The sequence below is a fragment of the Geotrypetes seraphini genome, chromosome 2, assembly GCF_902459505.1.
Source record: "Geotrypetes seraphini chromosome 2, aGeoSer1.1, whole genome shotgun sequence".
Taxonomy (NCBI): domain Eukaryota; kingdom Metazoa; phylum Chordata; class Amphibia; order Gymnophiona; family Dermophiidae; genus Geotrypetes; species Geotrypetes seraphini.
In genome coordinates, this window is record NC_047085.1 from 309,257,689 (window position 1) to 309,271,378 (window position 13,690).

At 42.8% G+C, this 13,690-nt stretch overlaps 1 protein-coding gene across 1 annotated transcript in view; it reads right to left on the reverse strand.

Moving 5' to 3' along the window:
* Nucleotides 1–13,690, reverse strand: part of ACAD11 (acyl-CoA dehydrogenase family member 11) — a 258,546-nt gene that overhangs the window by 218,142 nt on the left and 26,714 nt on the right. Inside the window, exon 4 of the mRNA XM_033929962.1 lies at nt 1,051–1,212. Within this exon, the coding sequence (XP_033785853.1) occupies nt 1,051–1,212 (162 nt within the window). The remainder of the gene's footprint in view (nt 1–1,050; nt 1,213–13,690) is intronic.

Here is a 13,690-nt window from a genome sequence, read left to right on the forward strand (position 1 = left end):
ATGGAGGAAAAGGATTTTTCTGCCTCAGAAACTGCTCCAAACGATCTTCGGACTGCCAGTCAGCCGGATACCGACAGTAACCTCCACCTCCACAAATCTTTCCATGAGATCAGGGGCAAGAAATGCAGCCTGCGCCCTGAAAGCCAGGGGGCGCTCCAGAAGCATACAGCCTGCGCTTAAACCAGTGACAAGGTCAGCAGGTAAGCGAATTCCCAGGGGAACAGACCCCGAGTCCAAGAAAGGTGGTACACAGCAGATCAACCGAAGTTTCTCAGTGAGGCAGCAGTCTGGCTTCGTGGAACTGCATCCTTTCCTCCGACAGGGGACTACTAGAAAGGAGTCTCAAGTCACTGAAGCCACCGAAAAAGACAAACTTTAAGCGAAAAAATAAGAAAAAGCAGAGCAATTCAAAAGACTTCTGCATGGATTGCTTGCAGAAATTGAAACTGGATATTGCTCTAGTTCTCAGTCTAACTAGGAGGAGCATATCCTCAGATAAGTGTTGGATTTCTGCAACCGGATTTCGGGTTGGGATTGAACACCTAGCATATGGAATCCAGAAGGGACGGAACAGATTGATTGGGGGGGGGGGGGCATTTTCTGCTCTAGAAAAAGTTACTTTAATGCAGAAGATGGAAACTCCAGCATACCCTAGGGTTTCTTACTCTTTTGCATAACCAGTGAAACTGCTGCAGAGCTGATGTCTACAGCCCTTGAGTGAGGGAGAAAACTTACCACTGATTAGCCCATTCTGATGTGCAAACAAAAGTCATGGAAGAAGTTGTTTGTATTTCAAGCCATCAGAGGCTGAAAGCACATGTAGAAATTTGATGAACTAGAAAAAGAAGCAAAACCTGAACCCACAGCCTTCACTGTGAGTCTAAAATAAATCATATGTTTCTAGTCTAGCTGGTCTTCTCTCTTTGGCTAGGCCCTTGGGTGTAAGGTATACACACAGCAAAAAGCAGGTTGCCAAGGAGAAAAATAAAGAAAATATTGCCCTCTTGGCTAGATTTGCCCAACCAATGAAACTGGAAATAACTGACAAACCTGTCTCTTGCAGTATCCTTCTCCTTTTCCATATCCTTGAAGATCCAATGCATTCAAATTGAAAGAATGAAGTTGGGCCAGTGTTTCTATCGCTGCAACATACAAAGCCGATCGCTCTGCAGGACTGACTTCGGGGAGGGTGATATCCCTAAAGATGCGACCCTAAGCACAAATCATAATGCATCAGACTAGCCACATCATAATATTGACCCACAAGTACATCAGAGTCAGCCACACAGATCTACTTTAAGCATTCAAAGAAAGTATATCAGTGATATTCAAAGGACATTGTTTACATGAATTTTACTGATACATAAACAAAAGAAATTGATTATGCAGTGCCTTGTAAAATCTTTATCTTTTCTACATGTTACAAATTCTGCTGTTTAAAACCACAATTCAAAATGCATTTAACAAGGAGTTTCTTTTGTTAATCTATATAAAATGCTCAACACTTTCAATATTAAAGAACAACTACAGAAATAATCAAAAAAGGAACTTGATTGCATAAATCGTCATGCCAACTTAACTCTGATTCCAAAAATGACACAAAACTATTCATAGTTGTTAAAACATATGCAGACTGTGAAAAGCTGCAGGAACACCTTAGGAAATTGAAAGACTGGGTATCCAAATAGCAGTTAAAATTTAATGTGGACAAATGCAAAGTGACACACGTTGGAAAGAATAATCCAAGTCATATTACTTGATGCTATGGTCCACCTTAAGAGTTGGCACCCAAAAAAGATCTAATGGCTCCTTTTACTAAGCTGTGATAGTGGTTTTAGCATGCGCACTAGACGCTAATGCCAGCATCTAGCCACGTAGCGTGGGTTTAGCGCGTGCTAAAAACGCTATCGCAGCTTAGTAAAAGGAGCCCTAAGTGTCATCATAGACAATATGCTGAAATGTCTTAGTGTGCAGTGGCAGCCAAAAAAGCAAACAGGATGCTAAGAATTATTAGGTAAGGGATAAAAAAAATAAGACAAAAGATTTTTATAATGGCTGTGTATTGCTCCTGGTGCAACCTTACCTTGCATATTGTGTACAATTCTAGTATCTGTATCTCAAAAAAGATACAGTGGAATTAGAAATAGTTCAAAGAAGAGCAAATGGTAAAGCAGATGGAACTCCTCTCATATGAGAAAAGGGTGAAGAGGTTAGGATGCTTCAGCCTAGAAAAGAGATGGCCGAGGGGAAATATGATAGAGGTCTATGAAATCTTGAGTGATGTAGAATGGGTAAAAGTGAATCAATTTTATACTCTTTCAAAAAGTTTGAAGTCTAAAGGACACTCAATAAAGTTACATGGTAATAGTTTTAAAACAAAATAGGAGGAAATATTATTTCACTTAACGAATAGTTAAGCTCTGAAACTGGTCACCAGAGATGTGGTTACAGTGGTTAGCATATCTGGATTTAAAAAAGATTTGGACAAGTTCCTGGAGGAAAAATCCATAGTATGCAATTGAGATAGACATGGGGGAAGCCACTGTTTGCTCTAGGATCGGTGGCATGGAATGTTGCTACTATTTGAGTTTCTGCTAAGTATTTGTGATCTGGATTGGCCACTGTTGGAAACAGGAAAATGGATTAGAAGAACCATTGGTCTGACCCAGTATAGCTATTCTTGATAAGAGCCCACCTGTGTCCATTCACAATAGCTGAATTGATTTGAATGCTCCTAGATGAAAAGTCAACTTATTTTTGTGGTCTAAAATTAATCTGAGCTTCCAAAACAACAGATTGGGAGAAGATTATAAGAAAATTTTAATAGATCTGAAAACCCTTTGGAGAACATAAGAACATTGTAAAGTGGAAAGTGTATGGAACCACCAAGACACTCTCTTGCTCAAGCCGTCCTTCCAAAGTCAGTAGCTGCAGATTAAGAAAACTGGTGAGGAAGGTCACTGTGGCCCTGATTCTATAAAAGGTGCCTAAGTTAGGTGCTGCTAGGTACCCTAACGAAAATCCAAATGCAACTAATTTTTTTTAATGGGATAAATGGAATGGTAATTGGCCACACCATTAAAAATCATTTTTTAAATTGACAATTTTGGTTGCATGCGGATTTCCACATTGCGCCTAGCGACACCTAAGTCAAGGCGCCCTCCAATGCCTACCTCAAAAGCAAGCACGATTAGGGGCGGAGAACAGGCGTGGTAAACGTAGGCATCACTAGGTGTTCAAGTTAGGTACCGGTAAACTCGTAGGCCAGGTAAAACTTGGATTAATATACCAGTGCCTAACTCTACGATACCTAGCAATGCCTAAAGATGCCTAGGCGCCGCTAGGCGTGATTCTATAAATGGCACCATATAGTTGATTTACAGCTATGTAGAGTGGCACCGTTTATAGAATCAGGGTCTGTGAGGCTTAATACTTTTAAAGGACATATGTTTGTAAGCCAAGATGAGTCAGGCCAAAATTGAGCCCATCATCCAGATAATGGCCAGCCTGGGCCCCAACTACTCAGAAGATCCTAAAAGATGAATCTATTTCCTACAATTCATTTCCAGGGATGAGTAATGGATCTCCCAAGTCTACCTGGCTAATAATTTATTATGGACTTTTCCTCCAGGAATTTGTATAATCTTCCTTTGAATACCACTATATTAGTCGTCTTAACCACATCCTTTGGCCACAGATTCTACAACTTAACTATGAAAAATATATATTTTTTTAATTATATGGTTTGTTTTCAGTCTGCTGGACATTAGTTTCATTGAGTGTCCTTTTGTTTTTGTGTTTGACAGGTTAAATAGGGAATGGTTATTTCATTGTTCCACCCACATCATACTGTTATAAAACTTCTGTCATATTTAATTTAATATGGTGTCATATACCGCTAAGGGCTCCTTTTACTAAGCTGCGATAGCGTTTTTAGCGCACGCAGGATTTTAGCGCGCATTAAACCTGCGCTAAGCGGCTACAACTAACGCCAGCTAAATGCCAGCGATAAGGTCTAGCGCGTGGGGCAATTTAGCGTGCGCTAAAACCGCTATCGCAGCTTAGGAAAAGGAGCCCTAAATCTCCCAATCTGTCTCAGTCATCTTTACTCCAAGCAGCTCTAACCTGTTCAGCCTATCTTCATAAGGAAGATGTTCTATCTTCTTATCATTTTTGCTGCCCTTCACGGAACCTTTTCCAGTTGCATTATATCCTTTTTTCTGGTGGGGTGACCAGATATGCATACAGATAGAAGCATAATAATAATAATAATTTTATTTTTATATACCGCCAAAGCCATGAAAAGTTCGAGGCGGTTTACAACAAGAAGCACTGGACAATCAGCGAAGAGGCCAACAATTCAAAGAGATCTATACAATCTTATATAATTGGAAGAAGTAGAAAGCTATAAAGTTCTTAAGGTTAATGGTTGAATTTGCAGTGCTATGGAATTCTTAATTTACAAATCGCTTGAACAAACTCGTTTTTATCAATTTTCTAAAATTGAGTTAGGTTGAGGAGTGTGAGATAATAGCCTGTTTTGTTCCTCATCCCTTTTCTGATCAAACAAAATAGAATGTTAGGGATTAGCGGCTACAGCACACTGGGCTGAAAATCCCAATGCACTATCCACAATGTAAAACAAAACAAATCAAATCACAATATGTACATTATCCTGCTAACATTATTCCTATGGGGATGATTTGCAGCATTGAGAACAGGGAGGCTTGTGAAGACTGAAAGCAAGATGCATAATGCAAAACACAGGTACGTTTTTGGTTTTTTTTTTTCCAATTCTTTATTCAGTTTTTCATCTTACACCAAGTGAACAATATTACATCAGTTAATTCCTATACATCACTTGAAAATTATTTCATATTGTTATTTCAATACATATTTTAAATCCCTCCCACACCCACCCTTTCCACAAATAATGTAAATCAAACATATCATATATGTAATGTGTTCAAAGTAAGAATAAATTAGACTCAAAGGCACCCAACTCATATAACTTCTTAAAGAAAAAGGCAATAGTAATTCACAGCCTCAATATATAAGGGATTACAAATCTTATATACTTAAACCTTTTTCAATTGCAAAATCTCTCACATGATCCTCAGCGAGGCCACCTCCCCACTCAATAAATCTTAATAGTAAGTGGCTTTACACTTCCTCTCGTCATCGGATCCTTATATTTTCTTAATTTTCTTAGACTTTTTTTGTGCTTGTATTCTTTATAATTTTTTTATATAATTTAATGTTTAAATACTTAAATAGTTCATAAATAGTGGCTAAAATAAATTTACTTAGCTTTAGATCAGCTCAATTTCTGGTCTCAGTTCTACTCATTACAATATGTTATCAATGGTCCCCCAATTTTTTTTGAAATTGTTATAATTTCCTTTTTGCATGCAATTGTCCTTTCCATTTTGTATATATGGCATAATGAGTTCCACCAGAAGGTGTAATTAAATCTGGTATAGTCTTTCCAATTTCTAGTAATATGCTGAATGGCAACTCCTGTCATTATTAATAAAAGTTTATTATTATTAGATGAAATTTGACTTTTTATTCTCATGGACGTTCCAAATAGAATTGTATCGTATGATAGAGCCATTAATTTGGGACCAAATTAATTTCCAAAAAGGCCATAATACAGGGACAAAAATAAAGTAGATAATCTAGAGTCCCTGCTTCCAGATTACAATGCCAGCATCTATTAGACTTAGAGCAATCCAACTTTTGTAATCTAACTGGGGTCCAAAATGCTCTATGTAACAAAAAGAACCAAGTTTGTCTCATAGATGCAGACACTGTACATCTCATTCTCCAAGTCCAAATTCGTGGCCATTGAGATGCAGAAATTTGATGCTTAATCTCAATGCTCCAAATGTCTCTAAGACCAGTCTTTGGTTTTTTATTCATAAATCCAGATAGCAATTTATACCACTGTGCGGCCTGGTGTCCCAGAAAATCAGCTTGAAAGCATAAAAATTCCAGACTATACTGATTGTTAAGATTTTTCCATTCAGGGAACCCCTCCTGAATAGCCTGCTTCAGCTGCAACCATTTAAAACTTTGTGACTTATTTAGGCCATATTTATGTTGCAACTGCGAAAAATCAAGCAGTTTTCCATTTGAAATAACATCATTTAAAGTTTGTATGCCTGCAATAATCCAATACTTCCAAACAATTTTAAAACCGCCAATTTTAATCTTGGAGTTTAGCCAAATGGATTGATTTGTTGATTTATGTATTGGGTCAGGTGCTAAATTGCTGACACAACGTAAGGTCTTCCATGTATCTATCAATATTCTATTCTCTTTATATTTCCTAGGCATTGTTACACTAATAACATGAGAGAAATATAAAGGAAACATGAGTTGCCATTCCAAATATAACCAGTCTGGGATGTTTTCCATGAGTTCTGTGAGGACCCAATACATACCCTGACGTAAAATATAGGCTTGATGATTCCTATAAAAGTTTGGAAAATTTACCCCACCCCACAGGTACGTTTTTGAACAAAACCTGTTCCAACCAACTGGAACTGTAGAAAAGATCCACCTTTCAACAAGACAATGATCTTAAGTACAAAACAAATACAGCAAAGTGGCAACTCAGTAAGAAGAAAATGAATGAGACCTTTGCCAGTTTGGAGGTAATTCTGCAGCAATTTTTGTATATTTGTATGATGTCTGTTCCTTAATATGCATGTATTTGAAAATCTCTCTGATTTTACGTATTGTACCCTAAAGCAACCAATTTTCCAACTTTCTCTCTTTCATGCTTCATTTTCATTCTTTCACTTTGTTTTTACTCTTCTTTCCTATTGTGTTCTTTACTCTCACAACTCCTACCCCACACCTCCTAATTATGACCAGTCTGTACTCTCTTCCAAAAGGGTCTGCTTTCTTATCAGTTGCATCTGCACCCTTCCAGTCTTCCACTCTTCTGATTTTAACTCCTCTCCTCCAGTCTTTTATTACTTCTGCACCCTTCAGTCTGTTATACCTCTCCCTCTCGTCTATCCTCTTCACTTCTTCTCCTGATCCGTTCTTCTTATTCTAATCTTCCCCTCGTTTTCTACCTTCACCCATTACTCCCAATGCCCCCTCACCTTAACATTGCAGCAGTCATTGATGTGCCTAGTTAACCCAAGCTACATTCTTGTTAATGGTCCTGTAGATGAGGATACATTCCACAGTTGTAACTGAGTTTCAGAATAACAGAAAACCAGGGGCTTATATCCGCTTTGCCTTGCACATTGAAATGATGCCTGGACTAGCAAAGAGCTGCTACTTGTCCCAGTTTTATTCCACTGGTTACAGGAAGGAGAAATTAGGTTCTTACCTGTTAATATTCCTTCTTTTAGACTCTCCAGACCAGTACATTTCACTGATGGGTAATAGCTCACCATGGCCACCAGGTGGAGACTGAGACAAAACCTTTTGGTTGTAATACAAGTAGCTGTGCTTCCCTCTAATAACCAGTTCTATGAATAGCCAAGCAGAACTAAGAAGTGCTAATTAGAACAGTAACAACACTCCAAACAGGAGTAACAACTAGCATAGAGCAATATTGTTGGAAATTGCATAGAAAAAGCCCCTTCAGCAAACGTCCCCACAGTTCGCCAGCTATGCCAGCTGAGCCATAGCCAATGTTCTTTAATCTCCACGACCATAGAAAAATACCAGATCCCGCAGGAAAAAAATAAAAATAAAAAATCACACTCTTAACGTGAATAGACAGACAGACCAAGTGGGGACTATACCAGTAAGGAGAGTCTAAAAGAAAGAAAATTAGTAGGTAAGAACCTAATTTCTCCTTCTTTAGCGCCTCTCCAGACCGGTACAGTTCACTGATGGGACGTTCCAAAGCAGTACCCATCATGGGTGGGAACCCCATAGGGCCGCCACCAGAACACGCTTACCGAACACCGCATCCAGACACGCCTGGATGTCTACATGGTAATATCGCACAAAGGCATGCTGAGAAGACCAAATCGCGGCCCTACAGATATCCATTGGAAACACCAGAGAGGATTTAGCCCAAGAAGCTGCCTGATCTCAAGTGGAATGAGTCTTGAGAAAATCCAGAACAGGCTTCTTCTGAAGAAGGTATGCGGAAGCGATAGTCTCCTTGATTCAGCGCACAATGGTAGCCTTGGAAGCGCCATCCCCCTTACGAGGACCTTCTAAGAGGACAAAAGATGATCCGACTTCCGGAACTCCTGGGTCTGCTGAACATAAGAGCGAAGAACCTGACAGACATCCAACTTGCGCAACTGCCTCTGCTCCGAAGAGCCCTCCTGACTACCCAAGATCGGGAAGACCATAAAAAGACAAGACCACCTTCGGCAGAAAGAAAGCAACAGGCCACAACACAACCCACTCCCTAGAAAACTCCAGGAAGAGAGGCCTACACGAGAAAGCCTGCGGCTCAGAAATACATCTCGTAGAAGTAATGGCCACCAGGAAGACCGCCTTGAGAATAAGGTCCTTCAACAAGCAGGACCCCAGGGGAACAAAGGAAGGGCGCACGTGCTCAGACAGGACCAGATTGAGATCCCAAGCCGGAACCAAAGACCGCACTGGAGGCCGAAGCAATTTTGCTGCCCTCAAAAAGAGAACCACATCCGGAACAGATGTCAAGCACTTACCCTGCAGCAACCCGTGAAAAGCGGAAAAGGCACAAGCTGAACATGGGGAGAAGACCAGGTCAGGCTTCTGTCCAGGCCATCCTACAAGAACTCCATGCACAGCACACCACTCCTCAAAAATATGCCAAACATGCACATAAGCCCAAGAAGTGGAAAGCCTCCAGGAGCCAAAGAGAATGGAGATCACTTTATCTGAATAACCCTTCATACCTAGGTGTTCCCTTTCAAGAGCCAAGTCGTATGACAAAAGGGACCCGGATCGAACATTGGAATAGGCACTGAGTCAGAAGGTCGGGAATTGGAATGAGGCACTGTGTCATAGGGGAAGTGGAAGTGGATCTGCCACAAGATGACGAACCAGATCAGCGTACCATGGGCGCCTGAGCCAGTCCAGAGCCACCAGGATCACATGGCCAGGGTGCTGAGCAATGCAAAGAAGAACTCTGCCCACCATCGGCCACCAAGGAAACACTTACAGGAGGCCCACCGCTGGCCAAGGTTGTACCAAAGCATCCAGCCCCTCGGCCTGAACATCCCTGCACCGACTAAAGAACCGGGGAGCTTTGGCATTGACATTTGTGGCTATGTGGTCCATGACCGGGTGTTCCCAAGTCCATACATTTAACCTGGACCGAGATAGCACTTTCCAGGATCTAACACATGACAACTGAGGAACTCCGTCTGGACATTCTCCACTCCTGCTATGTGGGAAGCAGAGATGTCCAGAAGATGAGTCTCTGCCCAGACCATGAGCAGCAGCCTCCTGGGCCACCAGACAATTCTTGGGTACCCCCTGATGATTGACGTAGGCCACCACTGTGGCATTGTCCGAGAGAACCTGAACAGACTTGCCCATCAACAAGGTCTGGAATGCTAGCAATGCCAATTTTATGCCTCTAGTCTCCAGAACATTGATCGACCAAAACACCTCCTCTGGAGACCAGCTTCCCTGAGCTAAATGACCAAAACATTGAGCTCCCCAGCCAAGGAGACTGGCGTCTGTGAGGAGCACAGTCCATCGAGGATCCAGACTGGAAGAATGGAGCCACCAATGGAGACTGCAATGAACCAACCCCCGAAGAGGAACGGGAGAGTCCAGATCTTGCAACTGGGGCGACCACCGCTTCAGCAGAGCATACTGAAGTGGGCGCCTGTGAACTCGGGCCCACCAAACCACATTCAGGGAAGCCGTCATCAACCCTAAGACCTGGAGAAAATCCTGCATCTGAGGTCACCAGGAAGCCATCAGAAGGCAAATCTGTGACTGCAACTTCATCATTCGGACTCCCAAGCTGGTGTTGAAGAGAACCCCAAGGTACTCCAGGCACTGAGACAGAGCCAACCAGCTCTTGGACACATTGACTACCTATCCCAGCGACTGTAGGAACTCCAGAACCCGAGCTGTAATTCGGGAGCTCTCCTGAAAGGGGTTTGCTCGGATCAACCAGTCGTCCAGATAGGGGTGAACCAGAATGCCCTCTTTGCGCAAGGCCACCGCCACGACCACCATAATCTTGGTGAACGTCCGTAGAGTCATAGCCAGACTAAAATAAAGAGCACAAAACTGATAGTGCCGTCCCAAGATCACAAAGCAAAGGAACATGCAAGTCAGATTGAGAGAGGTCAGGAATTCCCCTGGCTGAACCACCAGAATGACAGATCTCAGGGTCTTAATGTGAAAAGACAGAACTTGGAGAGTCCTGTTGACCCCCTTCAGATCCACGATGGGCAGAAAAGACCCCTCTTTTTTTGGCACCACGAAGTAAATAGAATACCGGCTGGTGCAACATTCCTGAGGCACTGGAACTACTGTTTTGAGGTCTAGCAACTCTGAAGCATCTGGCAAAATGCCCGCTTCTTCCATTCCGCCTGACAAGGAGAAGCAAGAAAGTGAACTGGCAAAGAGCCGAAAAACTCCAGAGCATAATCGTCCCGAATCACCTCCAGGACCCACAGATCCATCGTGATTTCAGCCTATCCCTGGTAAAAATCCCATAACTGTGCGCCCACCGGCACGAGGGGAGGCACCGGCAAGGAGTCATTGGACAGGGTGGGCGATGGGGGAACCAGCGGAAGGATAACATCCTCCCTGAAGGGTCCCCTGAAAGGATTGCATGCGCTGAAACAGCCCAGGGGAGACCTGGTGGCAGGAAAAGAAGCTGCCCCTCGACCAGGACGGTATATGCGGAAATCAAGCAAACGCTCCCAAGCAACAAGACCCCGCGCAGGTGGGCAGGCACAGTCTTCAGAAAGATGGGGCACCTTAGCATCCATTAAAGTCTGAATCAACTTATCCAAATCCTCGCCAATCAAGAAAGACCCCCGAAAGGGAAATTTTGTCAGCTTAGCCTTAGATGCTGCATCTGCTGACCAAGCCCGGAGCCACACGGTACGACGAGCGGCCACCCCAAGAGCCATGGACTTGGCCAACGCCCACAACAGATCATACATGGCTTCTGAAAGATAAGAAGCACCCATCTCAATTTTGGCTACTTCCTATTCCATTAAGGACCAGTCAGACTCACAGTCAAGGACATGCTCGGCCAACCGAAAACAAGCCCGAGCCACCAGACTGCCACACATCACTGCCTGCACCACTAGGGCAGTGACATCAAAATTCTACTTAAGAGACTCCAACCTACGCTCCTCAGAGACCCTCAAAGCTGAGCCACCCTCTACCAGCACTGTATGCTGCTTCGCGATGACTAAAACCACGTCCACCACAGCAACTTCAAGGTATCCCTATTCCTTTCCGGGATGGGATATAGGCAAGCCATAGAGTGCACAAAATGAAAGGGCAACTCCGGTGTCTTCCACTGCACAAACAAAATATCCTAAATATTCTGATGCATAGGAAAAGAGCGGGAGGCTGAGTGGATCCCCCAAAGTAGGGGGCCCACGATAAGCAGGGGCTCCTTTGCGTCCTCCTCAAAGCACAACACCGAGGAAACCTGCAGAATAAGCTCCTGGAGCTCTTCCCACTGAAAGATGCGCACCACCGATGCATCCTCGCCATCTGGCGGAACCGAAAAACCTCTGCCAGCAGCATCTGTTCCATCAAGAGGATCCTGGAGGACCACCAAGGGGTCCAGGTCTTCATCAAGCAAAAACTTCTCCTCATACAAAAAATCATCGTCCTAAGAGACCCTCGGCCGCTTGGATGAAAGAAGAGAAGGGGACGAAACCAGCGCTGACGGGAGCTGAACCAGAGTGGACGCAGAGGGAATTTCCCCCCTCCCATCCCCCCCAAGACCCCCGGGGCGGAAGCAGGCTGGTACCAAGGGATTGGAAGTTAGCAGCGATGTCCCATGCAAGCGATATTCATCTGGAAGAACTCCTTCAGTTGATTCCAGAAGAGTGCACCAGTACCATTGGCTTATCCACCGGTTCCTACAATGCTGTTGAGGTTAACTTAATGCAGCTCCTTCAACAATGAAGAAAAAATGTGCACCATCAATATATGAAGAGGTGGCATCGGTACCGCATGCCGCTAACTGGTACTGAAAGTGCAGCAGGTGTCCAAAGCCTCAATAGGCGATGTGCTTCAGAAATGACAACCTGCATCACAGAAATGACAACCTGCATCAAAGAACGATGACATCGACAAGAGGCATGCATCAAATAGACTCAAAGCTAGATATGCCAATGACGTTATGTGAAGTTGATGTCCATTGCAATGGCATCAATGAAAGACATGCACCAAATAGACTCAATGCTAAATATGCCACAGACGCTATTCAATGTCTAGCAGTACCAACAGGGATCGGCACTACAGAAAAGTCCAAGTCGCTGGAAATCCGACTCCAGGTCTAATATTTCTAAAAAAACATTGTGGTAGTTTGTTATCATTGATTTTGTCCTTCTAGATCAGGGGTGGGCTACTCTGGTCCTCGAGGGCCGGTATCCAGTCAGGTTTCCAGGATTTCCCTAATGAAGATGAATGAGATCTATTTGCATGCACTGCTTTCAATGCATATTCATTGGAGAAATCCTGAAAAACCGACTGGATTCCGGCCCTCAAGGACCGGAGTTGCCCACCCCTGTTTAGATCTTTTAGTTCTGTATTTGTATATAGCCCCGGAGTCAGGGCCAGCTGGAAAGGACGAGACTGTGATGGAGTAGAAAGAAGGCTGAAAAACCATCGACTCTGACAAAAGGGGCAAAGGTATGAAAGTTGCCAGAGGGCCCCTTGACATTGAAACCTATTAATTTAATTTAATTAATTTTTTTTTTTTTTAAGGTAATAGAATAATAAACAACAAACAAGTCTGAAAATAATGGAAAAAAGAAGCGGGATGGCAAACTTGAAGGAACGAAGTTGAGAGTTTTTCAATGTTGCAGAATGAAGAAGACGTGACAACCTCGTAAAGCCGGTGTCAGGCAGAAAGGCACTTCTGCATGCATGGTGCAAACAGTCACAAACTTTCTAAAAATCTTCAAATGGAAGTACAGGCTCCATGGATGGTGTCACTCACATGTGAGAATATATTGCCTGATTGTCTAAGGATAATGTGCACTTCAGTCATCCAGTGAAAGATTTAACCCTCCAGGTACCACTAGGTATCAAGATAGCTGCTTCTCTCCTCTGAAATCAGGTAGAGATTGGGAGGATGAAGGGATTTTATATGGCTACCCTTAAGAAGCTGCCTACTAAGCACTAGATTTAATATTATTCTGATTATTCATTTGACAGATTTCAGTTTGCCCCATAACTGCATCTCCTCTAATATGCAAAAGCAACAAATAATTCCTATTGCAACACAAGCCTTGAAAGTTTGCAATAGAAGACAAATCTGCATTACATTATTCAAATTGGCTCACCTGTATATATGGTATATACAGAGTTTTTGGTCCCTGCTTAATTTATCCTATGTTGTGATGCTCGTTGGGAATTTTCTTTCATGCTTAGCATCCATATCCTCGGCTGAAATATGTGTGCTGACCTGTTACTTATGTTTGATATGAGATATCTGGTTGTATATACATTATTATTATATACATTGTATACTTGGGGGGGGGGGTTATTA